This window comes from Bombina bombina, unplaced genomic scaffold, assembly GCF_027579735.1.
Source record: "Bombina bombina isolate aBomBom1 unplaced genomic scaffold, aBomBom1.pri scaffold_541, whole genome shotgun sequence".
NCBI classification, from domain to species: Eukaryota; Metazoa; Chordata; class Amphibia; order Anura; family Bombinatoridae; genus Bombina; species Bombina bombina.
This window is the reverse complement of record NW_026511442.1, coordinates 43,216-61,809: the sequence shown is the minus strand read 5'-3', so window position 1 is coordinate 61,809 and position 18,594 is coordinate 43,216. Positions and strand designations below refer to the sequence as shown.

General features: G+C 44.4%; 1 protein-coding gene across 1 annotated transcript in view; it reads right to left on the bottom strand.

Annotated features, from left to right (window-relative positions):
• The window catches only part of VCAM1 (vascular cell adhesion molecule 1), a 66,128-nt gene extending 50,132 nt beyond the window's left edge, over window positions 1–15,996 (bottom strand). Inside the window, exons 1-2 of the mRNA XM_053696573.1 lie at window positions 15,816–15,996; window positions 6,617–6,895 (exon numbers count right to left, since the gene is read on the bottom strand). Coding sequence (XP_053552548.1) covers window positions 6,617–6,895; window positions 15,816–15,894 — 358 coding nt within the window. The 5' untranslated portion in view covers window positions 15,895–15,996. The remainder of the gene's footprint in view (window positions 1–6,616; window positions 6,896–15,815) is intronic.
• Between the last annotated feature and the right edge of the window lie 2,598 nt (window positions 15,997–18,594).

Below are 18,594 nucleotides of genomic sequence, written 5' to 3'. Positions count from 1 at the left end.
CATCATGTCACCAGCTACTACATCATGTCACCGAGCTACTACATCATGTCACCAGCTACTACATCATGTCACCCAGCTACTTCATCATGTCACCCAGCTACTACATCATGTCACCCAGCTACTTCATCATGTCACCCAGCTACTTCATCATGTCACCCAGCTACTTTATCATGTCACCCAGCTACTTCATCATGTCACCCAGGTACTTCATCATGTCACCCAGCTACTTCATCATGTCACCCAGCTACTACATCATGTCACCCATTTAGTTTATGATGTCACCCAGCTACTACATCATGTCACCCAGCTACTTTATCATGTCACCAGCTAGTTTATCATGTCACCAGCTACTACATCATGTCACCAGCTAGTTTATCATGTCACCCAGCTACTTTATCATGTCACCAGCTAGTTTATCATGTCACCAGCTACTACATCATGTCACCAGCTAGTTTATCATGTCACCCAGCTACTTTATCATGTCACCAGCTAGTTTATCATGTCACCCAGCTACTACATCATGTCACCAGCTAGTTTATCATGTCACCAGCTACTACATCATGTCACCAGCTAGTTTATCATGTCACCCAGCTACTTTATCATGTCACCCAGCTACTTCATCATGTCACCCAGCTACTTCATCATGTCACCCATTTAGTTTATGATGTCACCCAGCTACTACATCATGTCACCCAGCTACTACATCATGTCACCAGCTACTACATCATGTCACCAGCTACTACATCATGTCACCCAGCTACTACATCATGTCACCAGCTACTTTATCATGTCACCAGCTACTTCATCATGTCACCCAGCTACTACATCATGTCACCCAGCTACTACATCATGTCACCCAGCTACTTTATCATGTCACCCAGCTACTTCATCATGTCACCCATTTAGTTTATGATGTCACCCAGCTACTACATCATGTCACCCAGCTACTACATCATGTCACCCAGCTACTTCATCATGTCACCCATTTAGTTTATGATGTCACCCAGCTACTACATCATGTCACCCAGCTACTACATCATGTCACCAGCTACTACATCATGTCACCCAGCTACTACATCATGTCACCAGCTACTACATCATGTCACCCAGCTACTACATCATGTCACCAGCTACTACATCATGTCACCAGCTACTACATCATGTCACCCAGCTACTACATCATGTCACCAGCTACTACATCATGTCACCCAGCTACTTCATCATGTCACCCAGCTACTACATCATTGTAACGGTACCAACCGGATACCAAGGGTTAACACCAGGGAACAATGTCCTGCATAGGGAATCAGCAATTCACAACCCAGCCAGTTTTCAGGTTTTAAACAGAATGACTTTTATTAAGGCTCATATGCCCAGTATTTATGCAGGTCTGACCCCCCCCAGAAGGGGGGTTGAAAGAATGTTGTACATTAGATGGAGGGAACACGCCCTTTTACATGATACAATAGAATACCTTGCTCAAGCTGATAACAATTTAAACACAGACACACACTTGGCTTTCCTTATCATCTAGGGTCTGCTCTCTGAGGTTGATTAAACAATGGACTGTGTATCAATAACATTAATGACAGTGCACAATAGCTGAGGCTAAAGCTGAACACAGTTAACTCTTTCAGTGCTGACAGAAGGGTCTGTCACATCTACATAGCACAATATACAGCCTACAGACAACCTTTCTTATGTTATAGTCCAGAAGTGGCTAGGTTTGCCACAATGCTCCCCCAGAACCAAGCCGGCATACACAGTCTGATCCCAACGGATCGGCTTGGGGATGTCCGGGGCAACAACTTTCGGCTCAAGTAAGCTACGGGGTGTTCTCCGCCATCTGCTCCAACTTGGCTCAGTACTGCCCCCACCCCAAACATGGAAGCGTCTCTTCCCGGAGGGACTGGGCTTGGGTAGTCACAGGGTTAACATCAGCGGGATCCATGGGAGCATAGGCAGAAACAAGGGGGGCCAAGTAATTTCCAAGGAGAACATCAGCAGGTAAGTCCTTCTTGACCCCCACATTCACAAGTCTAGCGCCCACTCCCCAATCCAAATGTACCCTGGCAACAGGTAGGCGGAACACAGTGCCCCCTGCTACCCTCACAGCCACAGTGTCTCCAGTGTGCTGTTTCTCAGGCACCAAGTTCTCTTGAAGCAAGGTCATGGTAGCACCAGTATCCCGTAGACAACTGACCTCCTTCCCATTCACTTTAACCCGTTGCCGGTTATTCCGGTGGGCAGCTTGCACGGGGTCTGCTTCATGTAGGCTGCCCCAGCATTCTGGCGCCTCTACGTAGCGGGCCACAGGCTGAGGATTATGTGGGATTCCGCCAGCGGGTCTTCTCCAGGACTGTGCTTGATTCGCTGCGTTTAGGGGACACTCTGGTCTTTTGTGCCCTAGTTGTTTACATCCAAAGCACCGAATAGGTTGTGAGTAGCCCCGCGAATTGAACCGGGCTCTCTGAGGGTAGTTCGTGGCCGGAGGCCGTGTGGTATAGCGGTGCGCCGGGGGTTGGTAACTGGCAGCTGCTGGGGTGACTGGGGGTCTGTACTCCACTCTAGCAGTGGGCAATCGGTATACTGCTCCCCCTGCCCCTCGTACTGCCACGGATCCGCCAGTGGGTGCTGTATCCGGCACCAAATGGGGAGCTATCAGGGTTAAAGTAGCTCCCGAATCCCGAAGTCCCTGGACCGACATCACCTCATGCAGAATTCCCAGGGGTTCCTCGGCTTGGGTGCTCAACACCTCATGAGCGGCTGGCTCCGTTTGGTAATGGTGAGCAGCCGCCCTTGGGGCCAGGTTCTGTCTGACCTGGTTCCAAGCTTGTCTGCTCCGATTTTGGGTGCACTCACGTGCCATATGTCCCCACTGCTTGCAGGTGTGGCATTGTATATTAGCCCGTCCGTTGTTAGGCTGTAGTCCATGGTGCCTCCTGGCATCAAAATGCTGGTCTGCTAATCTGGCTGCTTCGGTTAAGGTGAGGGGTTTTCGATCTCTCACCCATTCTTGGGCTTCTGGGGACAAGCCGTTAAAGAATTGCTCCAACAGCATCAGTTGTCGCAATTCTTCCATGGTGGTAGCTTGGCTGGCCTGTATCCACCCCTGAGATGCTTGATCCAGCTTGTGGGCCCACTCTGCATGGGAATCTCTTTCTGGCTTGCGCAGGCCTCTAAACTTGCGCCGGTATGCCTCTGAGGTAATGGCATATCTTTCCAAGATCGCTCTCTTCACTTTAGCGTAATCCTTGCTGTCCTCCCTGGGTACAGCGCGATACGCTTCCGCTGCCCTACCGGCTAGCTTGCCTGCTAGCACCGGCACCCATACGGACTGCTCCAAATCATGTAACTCGCACAGTCTCTCAAAATCCTGTAAATACCCATCAATCTCATCCTTCTCCTCACAAAACATTTTAAATGCATGGTATGGGATTTTGGGTCTTACTGGGTTGCTGAGTGCGTCCAAAATGGATTCTGCTCGGGAGGATGCATTCCGCGGACTGTGTGCCATCACGTACTCCTGCACATCTGCCATTACCACGGATAGCATATCCCGTGGTACAGGTTGGGGTAAAAATTCCAGCCTGGTCCTCATTTCCCTCTGGTATAGGGTCTCCTCCCTGGCTGCTGGAGGCGTAGCGCTGCGAGCTCTGTCTCCCTCCATCAGCTCAGCAATTAATATAGCCTTGGGTTTGCTGCTGCCTATCTTTCCCCTGGCTTCTAGCAGTTCCTTTTACGTTTGTCTCTTTAGCTTAGAATAATCCATCTCCATTCACTTCGGTCCCTGGTACTCCTTCCATCTTAGTCAGTATTGTAGTAATCCCCCTCTTCCTGAGGTTACTGGCTTGTGTAGTTGCTCTTCTGGGCGATAAGGTTCATTCCGTCGCTTGCCACCAATTGTAACGGTACCAACCGGATACCAAGGGTTAACACCAGGGAACAATGTCCTGCATAGGGAATCAGCAATTCACAACCCAGCCAGTTTTCAGGTTTTAAACAGAATTACTTTTATTAAGGCTCATATGCCCAGTATTTATGCAGGTCTGACCCCCCCCAGAAGGGGGGTTGAAAGAATGTTGTACATTAGATGGAGGGAACACGCCCTTTTACATGATACAATAGAATACCTTGCTCAAGCTGATAACAATTTAAACACAGACACACACTTGGCTTTCCTTATCATCTAGGGTCTGCTCTCTGAGGTTGATTAAACAATGGACTGTGTATCAATAACATTAATGACAGTGCACAATAGCTGAGGCTAAAGCTGAACACAGTTAACTCTTTCAGTGCTGACAGAAGGGTCTGTCACATCTACATAGCACAATATACAGCCTATAGACAACCTTTCTTATGTTATAGTCCAGAAGTGGCTAGGTTTGCCACAATCATGTCACCAGCTACTACATCATGTCACCAGCTACTACATCATGTCACCAGCTACTACATCAATCATGTCACCAGCTACTTTATCATGTCACCAGCTACTATATCAATCATTTAACCTTAAGTTACCTATCCTTACTTGTAAATCTATTTACAATTACTTGTTAGTTGTACTATATCAATCATGTCACCAGCTACTTTATTATGTCACCAGCTACTTCATCATGTCACCCAGCTACTTTATCATGTCACCCAACTACATCATCATGTCACCAGTTACTACATCATGTCACCAGCTATTACATCATGTCACCAGCTATTACATCATGTCACCCAGCTACTTTTTCATATCACCAGCTACTTTATCATGTCACCAGCTACTACATCATGTCACCAGCTACTTCATCATGTCACCCAGCTACTTTATCATGTCACCCAACTACATCATCATGTCACCAGTTACTACATCATGTCACCAGCTATTACATCATGTCACCAGCTATTACATCATGTCACCAGCTATTACATCATGTCACCCAGCTACTTTTTCATATCACCAGCTACTACATCATGTCACCGAGCTACTACATCATGTCATCAGCTACTTCATCATGTCACCCAGCTACTTCATCATGTCACCCAGCTACTTCATCATGTCACCAGGTATACATAATATCACCAACTACTACATCATGTCACCCAGCTACTTCATTAGGTCACCCAGCTGATTTCTCGTGCCACCCGTTACTACATCATGTCACCAGCTACTTTATCATGTCACCCAGCTACTTCATCATGTCACCAGGTATACATAATATCACCAACTACTACATCATGTCACCCAGCTACTTCATTAGGTCACCCAGCTGATTTCTCGTGCCACCCGTTACTACATCATGTCACCAGCTACTTTATCATGTCACCCAGCTACTTCATCATGTCACCCAGCTACTTCATCATGTCACCCAGCTACTTCATCATGTCACCCAGCTACTTTATCATGTCACCCAGCTACTTTATCATGTCACCCAGCTACTTCATCATGTCACCAGGTATACATAATATCACCAACTACTACATCATGTCACCCAGCTACTTCATTAGGTCACCCAGCTGATTTCTCGTGCCACCCGTTACTACATCATGTCACCAGCTACTTTATCATGTCACCCAGCTACTTCATCATGTCACCAGGTATACATAATATCACCAACTACTACATCATGTCACCCAGCTACTTCATTAGGTCACCCAGCTGATTTCTCGTGCCACCCGTTACTACATCATGTCACCAGCTACTTTATCATGTCACCCAGCTACTTCATCATGTCACCAGGTATACATAATATCACCAACTACTACATCATGTCACCAGCTACTTTATCATGTCACCCGTTACTACATCATGTCACCAGCTACTTTATCATGTCACCCGTTACTACATCATGTCACCAGCTACTTTATCATGTCACCCAGCTACTTCATCATGTCACCAGGTATACATAATATCACCAACTACTACATCATGTCACCTAGATACTTCATTGTGTCACCCAGCTACTTCATCATGTCACCCAGCTACTTCATCATGTCACCCAGCTACTTCATCATGTCACCAGGTATACATAATATCACCAACTACTACATCATGTCACCTAGATACTTCATTGTGTCACCCAGCTACTTCATCATGTCACCCAGCTACTTCATCATGTCACCCAGCTACTTCATCATGTCACCCAGCTACTTCATTAGGTCACCCAGCTGATTTCTCGTGCCACCCGGCTGGCACCATCTTTTTGTGAGGAACACTACATACAATTACTTGAGAAGACACAGTAGTGCAGCATCAGACTATTTTACTCAAGAAAATGAAAACGTAGTTTAATTGAACAAAAACGTAAAATATTAGTGAGTAGCTGGTGCGTGAGGATTAGCAGCACACTAGAAATAGCAAAAAACAACAGAAATGACAAGTAGCATTGGCATTATGCCCCAACCTCTTCTTATAAAAAGCTGTCCCTAATATCTACTGTTTGTTTTGTAACATCCCCCAAATCTTCCACACTTTAACATGAAATCAAGACCTCTTCTTCTCTCTGTAACTTTAGCATATTGTGCTTCTACTTGAGATTTAGGCACACAAGCTAAGATGAGTTATTGGATGGTGTTGTAGAAAGGTGATCAGTGATACTATGATTATGTTATACATGGAACCACTTACAGTAAACGCTGATAGTAAAGCTTCTCTCTTTTGTTTCCTTATTGCAGGAGACTTTACAGCGATAGGAACCCTCACTTTCCATGCTGACAGAAGACATATTTAGGATGGATTTCTGTCCAATGTTGGTTACTGTACCACTCAATGTTTTGTCCAGGAGACTTGACCAAGTGAATGAAGGGTTAGAACAGCCTGATGCTTCACAAGTAATAGAGATTGGGTCTCTAATGTGAGCAAAAATCTGAGGTTCTGAGGGAGACAGGGTGATATCGAAGGCATCAGCTGCACAGAGAATGTAAAATAATTATCAAATGTTAGGTCCACCTCACAGCAATGTCAATATATGATCAAACATATCAAACTAAAAAACACAGTATAGGACAAGCATGCCGACCTCAAAGCTTAGTATATGACAAGCATGCCAACCCATAAAGCTTAGTATAGGACAAGCATGCCAACCCATAAAGCGCAGTATAGGACAAGCATGCCAACCCATAAAGCGCAGTATAGGACAAGCATGCCAACCCATAAAGCGCAGTATAGGACAAGCATGCCAACCCATAAAGCGCAGTATAGGACAAGCATGCCGACCCATAAAGCGCAGCATAGGACAAGCATACCAACCCATAAAGCGCAGTATACGACAAGCATGCCAACCCATAAAGCTTAGTATACGACAAGCATGCCAACCCATAAAGCTTAGTATACGACAAGCATGCCGACCCATAAAACTCAGTATAGGACAAGCATGCCAACCCATAAAGCTCAGTATAGGACAAGCATGCCAACCCATAAAGCTCAGTATAGGACAAGCATGCCAACCCATAAAGCTCAGTATAGGACAAGCATGCCGACCTCAAAGCTTAGTATACGACAAGCATGCCAACCCATAAAGCTTAGTATACGACAAGCATGCCAACCCATAAAGCTTAGTATATGACAAGCATGCCAACCCATAAAGCTCAGAATAGGACAAGCATGCCAACCCATAAAGCGCAGTATAGGACAAGCATGCCGACCTCAAAGCTTAGTATACGACAAGCATGCCAACCCATAAAGCTTAGTATACGACAAGCATGCCAACCCATAAAGCTTAGTATACGACAAGCATGCCAACCCATAAAGCGCAGTATAGGATATGCATGCCAACCCATAAAGCGCAGTATAGGACAAGCATGCCAACCCATAAAGCTCAGTATAGGACAAACATGCCAACCCATAAAGCGCAGTATAGGACAAGCATGCCAACCTCAGGGGGCACAGTATAGGATAAGCACGCTATCTGTATGAGTCTGTTAGTGCAGGGCATATTGTGCCAACCTCAGGGGGCACAGTATAGGATAAGCACGCTAGCTGTATGAGTCTGTTAGTGCAGGGCACATTGTACCAACCTCAGGGGGTGCAGTATAGGATAAGCACGCTAGCTGTATGAGTCTGTTAGTGCAGGGCACATTGTGCCAACCTCAGGGGGTGCAGTATAGGATAAGCACGCTAGCTGTATGAGTCTGTTAGTGCAGGGCACATTGTGCCAACCTCAGGGGGTGCAGTATAGGATAAGCACGCTAGCTGTATGAGTCTGTTAGTGCAGGGCACATTGTACCAACCTCAGGGGGTGCAGTATAGGATAAGCACGCTAGCTGTATGAGTCTGTTAGTGCAGGGCACATTGTACCAACCTCAGGGGGCGCAGTATAGGATAAGCACGCTAGCTGTATGAGTCTGTTAGTGCAGGGCACATTGTACCAACCTCAGGGGGTGCAGTATAGGATAAGCACGCTAGCTGTATGAGTCTGTTAGTGCAGGGCACATTGTGCCAACCTCAGGGGGCACAGTATAGGATAAGCACGCTAGCTGTATGAGTCTGTTAGTGCAGGGCACATTGTACCAACCTCAGGGGGCACAGTATAGGATAAGCACACTAGCTGTATGAGTCTGTTAGTGCAGGGCACATTGTACCAACCTCAGGGGGTGCAGTATAGGATAAGCACGCTAGCTGTATGAGTCTGTTAGTGCAGGGCACATTGTGCCAACCTCAGGGGGTGCAGTATAGGATAAGCACGCTAGCTGTATGAGTCTGTTAGTGCAGGGCACATTGTACCAACCTCAGGGGGCGCAGTATAGGATAAGCACGCTAGCTGTATGAGTCTGTTAGTGCAGGGCACATTGTGCCAACCTCAGGGGGTGCAGTATAGGATAAGCACGCTAGCTGTATGAGTCTGTTAGTACAGGGCACATTGTGCCAACCTCAGGGGGCGCAGTATAGGATAAGCACGCTAGCTGTATGAGTCTGTTAGTGCAGGGCACATTGTGCCAACCTCAGGGGGCACAGTATAGGATAAGCACGCTAGCTGTATGAGTCTGCTAGTGCAGGGCACATTGTACCAACCTCAGGGGGTGCAGTATAGGATAAGCACGCTACCTGTATGAGTCTGTTAGTGCAGGGCACATTGTACCAACCTCAGGGGGTGCAGTATAGGATAAGCACGCTAGCTGTATGAGTCTGTTAGTGCAGGGCACATTGTGCCAACCTCAGGGGGCGCAGTATAGGATAAGCACGCTAGCTGTATGAGTCTGTTAGTGCAGGGCACATTGTACCAACCTCAGGGGGCACAGTATAGGATAAGCACGCTAGCTGTATGAGTCTGTTAGTGCAGGGCACATTGTACCAACCTCAGGGGGTGCAGTATAGGATAAGCATGCTAGCTGTATGAGTCTGTTAGTGCAGGGCACATTGTACCAACCTCAGGGGGTGCAGTATAGGATAAGCACGCTAGCTGTATGAGTCTGCTAGTGCAGGGCACATTGTACCAACCTCAGGGGGTGCAGTATAGGATAAGCACGCTAGCTGTATGAGTCTGTTAGTGCAGGGCACATTGTGCCAACCTCAGGGGGCACAGTATAGGATAAGCACACTAGCTGTATGAGTCTGTTAGTGCAGGGCACATTGTGCCAACCTCAGGGGGTGCAGTATAGGATAAGCACGCTAGCTGTATGAGTCTGTTAGTGCAGGGCACATTGTACCAACCTCAGGGGGTGCAGTATAGGATAAGCACGCTAGCTGTATGAGTCTGCTAGTGCAGGGCACATTGTACCAACCTCAGGGGGCACAGTATAGGATAAGCACGCTAGCTGTATGAGTCTGTTAGTGCAGGGCACATTGTACCAACCTCAGGGGGCACAGTATAGGATAAGCACGCTAGCTGTATGAGTCTGTTAGTGCAGGGCACATTGTACCAACCTCAGGGGGCACAGTATAGGATAAGCACGCTAGCTGTATGAGTCTGTTAGTGCAGGGCACATTGTGCCAACCTCAGGGGGTGCAGTATAGGCTAAGCACGCTAGCTGTATGAGTCTGTTAGTGCAGGGCACATTGTGCCAACCTCAGGGGGTGCAGTATAGGATAAGCACGCTAGCTGTATGAGTCTGTTAGTGCAGGGCACATTGTGCCAACCTCAGGGGGCACAGTATAGGATAAGCACGCTAGCTGTATGAGTCTGTTAGTGCAGGGCACATTGTACCAACCTCAGGGGGTGCAGTATAGGATAAGCACGCTAGCTGTATGAGTCTGTTAGTGCAGGGCATATTGTGCCAACCTCAGGGGGTGCAGTATAGGATAAACACGCTAGCTGTATGAGTTTGTTAGTGCAGGGAACATTGTGCCAACCTCAGGGGGCACAGTATAGGATAAGCACGCTAGCTGTATGAGTCTGTTAGTGCAGGGCATATTGTACCAACCTCAGGGGGTGCAGTATAGGATAAGCACGCTAGCTGTATGAGTCTGTTAGTGCAGGGCACATTGTACCAACCTCAGGGGGCACAGTATAGGATAAGCACGCTAGCTGTATGAGTCTGTTAGTGCAGGGCATATTGTACCAACCTCAGGGGGTGCAGTATAGGATAAGCACGCTAGCTGTATGAGTCTGTTAGTGCAGGGCACATTGTACCAACCTCAGGGGGCACAGTATAGGATAAGCACGCTAGCTGTATGAGTCTGTTAGTGCAGGGCATATTGTACCAACCTCAGGGGGTGCAGTATAGGATAAGCACGCTAGCTGTATGAGTCTGTTAGTGCAGGGCACATTGTGCCAACCTCAGGGGGTGCAGTATAGGATAAGCACACTAGCTGTATGAGTCTGTTAGTGCAGGGCACATTGTACCAACCTCAGGGGGTGCAGTATAGGATAAGCACGCTAGCTGTATGAGTCTGTTAGTGCAGGGCATATTGTACCAACCTCAGGGGGCACAGTATAGGATAAGCACACTAGCTGTATGAGTCTGTTAGTGCAGGGCACATTGTGCCAACCTCAGGGGGTGCAGTATAGGATAAGCACGCTAGCTGTATGAGTCTGTTAGTGCAGGGCACATTGTACCAACCTCAGGGGGTGCAGTATAGGATAAGCACGCTAGCTGTATGAGTCTGTTAGTGCAGGGCACATTGTACCAACCTCAGGGGGCACAGTATAGGATAAGCACGCTAGCTGTATGAGTCTGCTAGTGCAGGGCACATTGTACCAACCTCAGGGGGCACAGTATAGGATAAGCACGCTAGCTGTATGAGTCTGTTAGTGCAGGGCACATTGTACCAACCTCAGGGGGCACAGTATAGGATAAGCACGCTAGCTGTATGAGTCTGTTAGTGCAGGGCATATTGTATCAACCTCAGGGGGTGCAGTATAGGATAAGCACACTAGCTGTATGAGTCTGTTAGTGCAGGGCACATTGTACCAACCTCAGGGGGCACAGTATAGGATAAGCATGCTAGCTGTATGAGTCTGTTAGTGCAGGGCACATTGTGCCAACCTCAGGGGGTGCAGTATAGGATAAGCACGCTAGCTGTATGAGTCTGTTAGTGCACGGCACATTGTGCCAACCTCAGGGGGTGCAGTATAGGATAAGCACGCTAGCTGTATGAGTCTGTTAGTGCAGGGCACATTGTGCCAACCTCAGGGGGTGCAGTATAGGATAAGCACGCTAGCTGTATGAGTCTGTTAGTGCAGGGCACATTGTACCAACCTCAGGGGGCACAGTATAGGATAAGCACGCTAGCTGTATGAGTCTGTTAGTGCAGGGCACATTGTACCAACCTCAGGGGGTGCAGTATAGGATAAGCACGCTAGCTGTATTAGTATGTTAGTGCAGGGCATATTGTGCCAACCTCAGGGGGCACAGTATAGGATAAGCACGCTAGCTGTATGAGTCTGTTAGTGCAGGGCACATTGTACCAACCTCAGGGGGCACAGTATAGGATAAGCACGCTAGCTGTATGAGTCTGTTAGTGCAGGGCACATTGTGCCAACCTCAGGGGGTGCAGTATAGGATACGCACGCTAGCTGTATGAGTCTGTTAGTGCAGGGCACATTGTGCCAACCTCAGGGGGTGCAGTATAGGATAAGCACGCTAGCTGTATGAGTCTGTTAGTGCAGGGCACATTGTGCCAACCTCAGGGGGCACAGTATAGGATAAGCACGCTAGCTGTATGAGTCTGTTAGTGCAGGGCACATTGTGCCAACCTCAGGGGGCACAGTATAGGATAAGCACGCTAGCTGTATGAGTCTGTTAGTGCAGGGCACATTGTACCAACCTCAGGGGGTGCAGTATAGGATAAGCACGCTAGCTGTATGAGTCTGTTAGTGCAGGGCACATTGTACCAACCTCAGGGGGTGCAGTATAGGATAAGCACGCTAGCTGTATGAGTCTGTTAGTGCAGGGCACATTGTACCAACCTCAGGGGGCACAGTATAGGATAAGCACGCTAGCTGTATGAGTCTTAGTGCAGGGCACATTGTGCCAACCTCAGGGGGTGCAGTATAGGCTAAGCACGCTAGCTGTATGAGTCTGTTAGTGCAGGGCACATTGTGCCAACCTCAGGGGGTGCAGTATAGGATAAGCACGCTAGCTGTATGAGTCTGTTAGTGCAGGGCACATTGTACCAACCTCAGGGGGCACAGTATAGGATAAGCACGCTAGCTGTATGAGTCTGTTAGTGCAGGGCACATTGTGCCAACCTCAGGGGGCACAGTATAGGATAAGCACGCTAGCTGTATGAGTCTGTTAGTGCAGGGCACATTGTGCCAACCTCAGGGGGCACAGTATAGGATAAGCACGCTAGCTGTATGAGTCTGTTAGTGCAGGGCACATTGTGCCAACCTCAGGGGGTGCAGTATAGGATAAGCACGCTAGCTGTATGAGTCTGTTAATGCAGGGCACATTGTACCAACCTCAGGGGGCACAGTATAGGATAAGCACGCTAGCTGTATGAGTCTGTTAGTGCAGGGCACATTGTACCAACCTCAGGGGGCACAGTATAGGATAAGCACGCTAGCTGTATGAGTCTGTTAGTGCAGGGCACATTGTACCAACCTCAGGGGGCACAGTATAGGATAAGCACGCTAGCTGTATGAGTCTGTTAGTGCAGGGCACATTGTACCAACCTCAGGGGGCACAGTATAGGATAAGCACGCTAGCTGTATGAGTCTGTTAGTGCAGGGAACAATAAACAGGAGACTAGTTCATTATAAGACATAAACTAAACCAGTTATCACAGGACAAATACATAATACTCTCAAAATTAAATTAAATATGAAACTTTCATGATTCAGAAAGAGTAGCGATTTTAAATATTTTTAAAATGTCCTATTATCTAATTTGCTTCATTCTCTTTGTATCTTTTTTTAAGTAGAACCAATACATTACTGGGAGCTAGCTGCTCCTTTGTGGTTCAACATATATGCCTCATCATCATTGGCTCAGCTAGCTCCCAGTAGTGCATTGCTGCTCCTACAAAGGATACCAAGAGAATAAAGACAATTTGATTTTAAATAAAAAAGTAAATAGGAATGTTGGAAAAAAATGGGTTTCATGTTTCTTATTATTTATATCACAGAACACAATATTCTGCTGCATTAACCTCATGTTTGCTGCCTTAAACAGTTGCACACCTGTATTAATCATTAGAGATTAAAAACATCCCACTTCCCCCTCTGGCACCTCTGTGAGTGTATAATGTCTAACATATAACAATAATATAATGTCACATATAACAATAATATAATGTCACATATAACAATAATATAATGTCACATATATCACTTCTCTCTCTCACCTCTGTGAGTGTATAAAGTCTAACATATAACAATAATATAATGTCACATATATCACTTCTCGCTGGCACCTCTGTGAGTGTATAATGTCTAACATATAACAATAATATAATGTCACATATAACAATAATATAATGTCACATATATCACTTCTCGCTGGCACCTCTGTGAGTGTATAATGTCTAACATATAACAATAATATAATGTCACATATAACAATAATATAATGTCACATATATCACTTCTCGCTGGCACCTCTGTGAGTGTATAATGTCTAACATATAACAATAATATAATGTCACATATAACAATAATATAATGTCACATATAACAATAATATAATGTCACATATATCACTTCTCTCTCTCACCTCTGTGAGTGTATAAAGTCTAACATATAACAATAATATAATGTCACATATATCACTTCTCGCTGGCACCTCTGTGAGTGTATAATGTCACATATAACAATAATATAATGTCACATATAACAATAATATAATGTCACATATATCACTTCTCTCTCTCACCTCTGTGAGTGTATAATGTCTAACATATAACAATAATATAATGTCACATATAACAATAATATAATGTCACATATAACAATAATATAATGTCACATATATCACTTCTCTCTCTCACCTCTGTGAGTGTATAAAGTCTAACATATAACAATAATATAATGTCACATATATCACTTCTCGCTGGCACCTCTGTGAGTGTATAATGTCTAACATATAACAATAATATAATGTCACATATAACAATAATATAATGTCACATATATCACTTCTCTCTCTCACCTCTGTGAGTCTATAATGTCTAACATATAACAATAATATAATGTCACATATATCACTTCTCGCTGGCACCTCTGTGAGTGTATAAAGTCTAACATATAACAATAATATAATGTCACATATAACAATAATATAATGTCACATATAACAATAATATAATGTCACATATATCACTTCTCTCTCTCACCTCTGTGAGTGTATAATGTCTAACATATAACAATAATATAATGTCACATATAACAATAATATAATGTCACATATAACAATAATATAATGTCACATATATCACTTCTCGCTGGCACCTCTGTGAGTGTATAATGTCTAACATATAACAATAATATAATGTCACATATATCACTTCCATCTGACACCTCTGTGTGTGTATAATGTCTAACATATAACAATAATATAATGTCACATATAACAATAATATAATGTCACATATATCACTTCTCTCTCTCACCTCTGTGAGTCTATAATGTCTAACATATAACAATAATATAATGTCACATATAACAATAATATAATGTCACATATAACAATAATATAATGTCACATATAACAATAATATAATGTCACATATATCACTTCCCTCTGACACCTCTGTGAGTGTATAATGTCTAACATATAACAATAATATAATGTCACATATATCACTTCTCTCTGGCACCTCTGTGAGTATATAATGTCACATATAACAATAATATAATGGCACACTCCTCTCTGGCACCTCTGTGAGTGTATAATGTCTAACATATAACAATAATATAATGTCACATATAACAATAATATAATGTCACATATAACAATAATATAATGTCACATATAACAATAATATAATGTCACATATAACAATAATATAATGTCACATATATCACTTCTCTCTGGCACCTCTGTGAGTGTATAAAGTCTAACATATAACAATAATATAATGTCACATATATCACTTCTCTCTCTCACCTCTGTGAGTGTATAATGTCTAACATATAACAATAATATAATGTCACATATAACAATAATATAATGTCACATATAACAATAATATAATGTCACATATAACAATAATATAATGTCACATATAACAATAATATAATGTCACATATATCACTTCTCTCTGGCACCTCTGTGAGTGTATAATGTCTAACATATAACAATAATATAATGTCACATATAACAATAATATAATGTCACATATAACAATAATATAATGTCACATATACCCACTTGCCCTCTGGCACCTCTGTGAGTTTATGGCCAGCTGTGTAGAGGGTACAGGACTATAGAAGATACTAATAACTCACTTGATAAGAGGAGCAGGTGTAAGCAGATCTGGGTGAGGGTGACAAATGGCATCTTTGTGGGTCTTTGTGTCCTAGACATAGTAGGTCCTTGTGCTCTTGTTTGTTAATCCAGAGAATCAGGTGGCAGGTCCAGGTGGCAGTGGTAGGAATTTCTTTATCTCTGATTCTATAAAGCCCTTGTGCCCAGGCAGTGAAATAGAACTGAAGTGAATTAAGCATCTTCTCAGCCTTTATAAAGGATTTTTTTTTTTTTTTGGGGGGGGGGGGGGATTCCATGTGGGAAAACCCCCATCAACTACACTACTATAATCATTTACCTGAGCTACACTGCTGCCCTCTGCTGACCAGAATGAGAACAAATGGCTGCTACAATAACTAACATTTTTCTCCATTCACAAACAATTTACAGGAAACAAATATTTGTAAAGAAATCACAAGGGGAATTTATTGCTCTGTAATAAGTAAACAAAGACTGTAAGAAACATCAGACTAGAGAGGAAATCATGTGTGTGATTAGCGTCTGGCCCTTACCTAAGATAACAATATAATGCAGCAGCCCTGAGATCTAAACTACATAGATATATATATAGTGCTCTGCAGCAGCGCTGTATTACAGAAGTATTTATATAGTGCTCTGCAGCGCCTGTGTAGTACACAAGTATTTATATAGTGCTATGAAGCGCCTGTGTATTACACAAGTATTTATATAGTGCTCTGCAGCAGCAGTGTATTACACAAGTATTTATATAGTACTCTGCAGCAGCTGTGTATTACACAAGTATTTATATAGTGCTCTACAGCACCTGTGTATTACACAAGTATTTATATAGTGCACTGCAGCAGCTGTGTATTACACACGTATTTATATAGTGCACTGCAGCACCTGTGTATTACACAATTATTTATTTAGTGCTCTGCAGCAGCTGTGTATTACACAAGTATTTATATAGTACTCTGCAGCAGCTGTGTATTACACAAGTATTTATATAGTGCTCTGCAGCACCTGTGTATTACACAAGTATTTATATAGTGCTCTGCAGCACCTGTGTATTACACATGTATTTATATAGTGCTCTGCAGCAGCGGTGTATTACACATGTATTTATATAGTGCTCTGCAGCAGCGGTGTATTACACAAGTATTTATATAGAGCTCTGCAGCAGCTGTGTATTACACATGTATTTATATAGTGCTCTGCAGCAGCGGTGTATTACACATGTATTTATATAGTGCTCTGCAGCAGCGGTGTATTACACAAGTATTTATATAGTGCTCTGCAGCACCTGTGTATTACACATGTATTTATATAGTGCTCTGCAGCAGCGGTGTATTACACAAGTATTTATATAGAGCTCTGCAGCAGCTGTGTATTACACAAGTATTTATATAGTGCTCTGCAGCACCTGTGTATTACACAAGTATTTATATAGTGCTCTGCAGCAGCGGTGTATTACACAAGTATTTATATAGTGCTCTGCAGCACCTGTGTACTACACAAGTATTTATATAGTGTGTTACGGTACCAACTGTGTACCAAGGGTTAACCCCAGATGAACAATGTCCTGCATAGACAATCAGCAATTCACAACCCAGCCAGTTTCAGGTTTAAAACAGAATGACAACTTTATTTGAAGGCAGCACACAGATTTATACAGGTTTTTGACCCCCCCTCAGATGGGGGTTGAAAGAATGTTGTACATTAGATAAAAGGGAGAAGCGCCCTTGACATGATACAATAGAATTATATTACTTAAATACTTTACTTAGGCAGATAACAACTTAAACACATTTGGCTTGTCTTATCACCTAGCGTCTGTTCTCTGAGGGTGATTAAACAATGGCCTGTTTATTACTTAAATGTAATTATAGCACACAATAGCTGAGGCCAGAAAACCTGTCTTTAGAAATTAGATTCTTAAAGCTAAACACAGTTAACTCTTTCAGTCCTGACAGAAGGGTCTGTCACATAGCTCCCCCCTTGTGGAACACTCCGGCAGACCCGGCTTGACCCTTTTGCGGGTCAACCTGGGGATGACCGGACTAGGAGGTGGTAGGCATGTCAGTTTGCTGGGACAATCCATCTGTATTCCCGTTATGAGAGAGAATCCCTGTCTGTATAAATAAGGGTTCAACCTCTTCAGTGCCCCGACTAGGGCTAAACAGTCCTTCAAAATATCATCGGCTTCTTTACGTGGTTTTTGTACCTGCTCTTTATAGATATCCACAATCCCTTCATACTGACATAGGGTGCCCTTGAGTTGCTGCACCTCCCTATGAGCCAGCGTCAGCTTCTCCTCCAGTGTCACTAAGTTTGTCCTTAATGTTTCATGTTCCACTCTCAAGCTGGTGTTTTCTGCAGTCTGTCGGTGCAGCTTGTCTAGCAGAGATTCCTGTTCTAAACGTGCTTTTTCCTCTGCACTCCTCTTCTCTCCCGCTAGCACTGTTACATGATTATTTAACGTGACCATTTTATCCTCTACGTGACTCTTCTCCTTCATCAGCGCATTGTAACGTGACTCCCACATATCAATAGCGGATAGAGATTTACTGAGCTCAGTGTCCTGGGGCTTAGCAGCAGGGGGGTCAGTCTCTGCTGCACGGATCTGAGCACGGGTAGTCACAGGGTTAACATCAGCGGGACCCATGGGAGCATAGGCAGAAACAAGGGGGACCAAGGTATTTCCAAGGAGAACATCAGCTGGTAAATCCTTCATGACCCCCACATTCACAGGTCTAGCGCCCCCTCCCCAATCCAAATGCACCCTGGCAACAGGCAGGC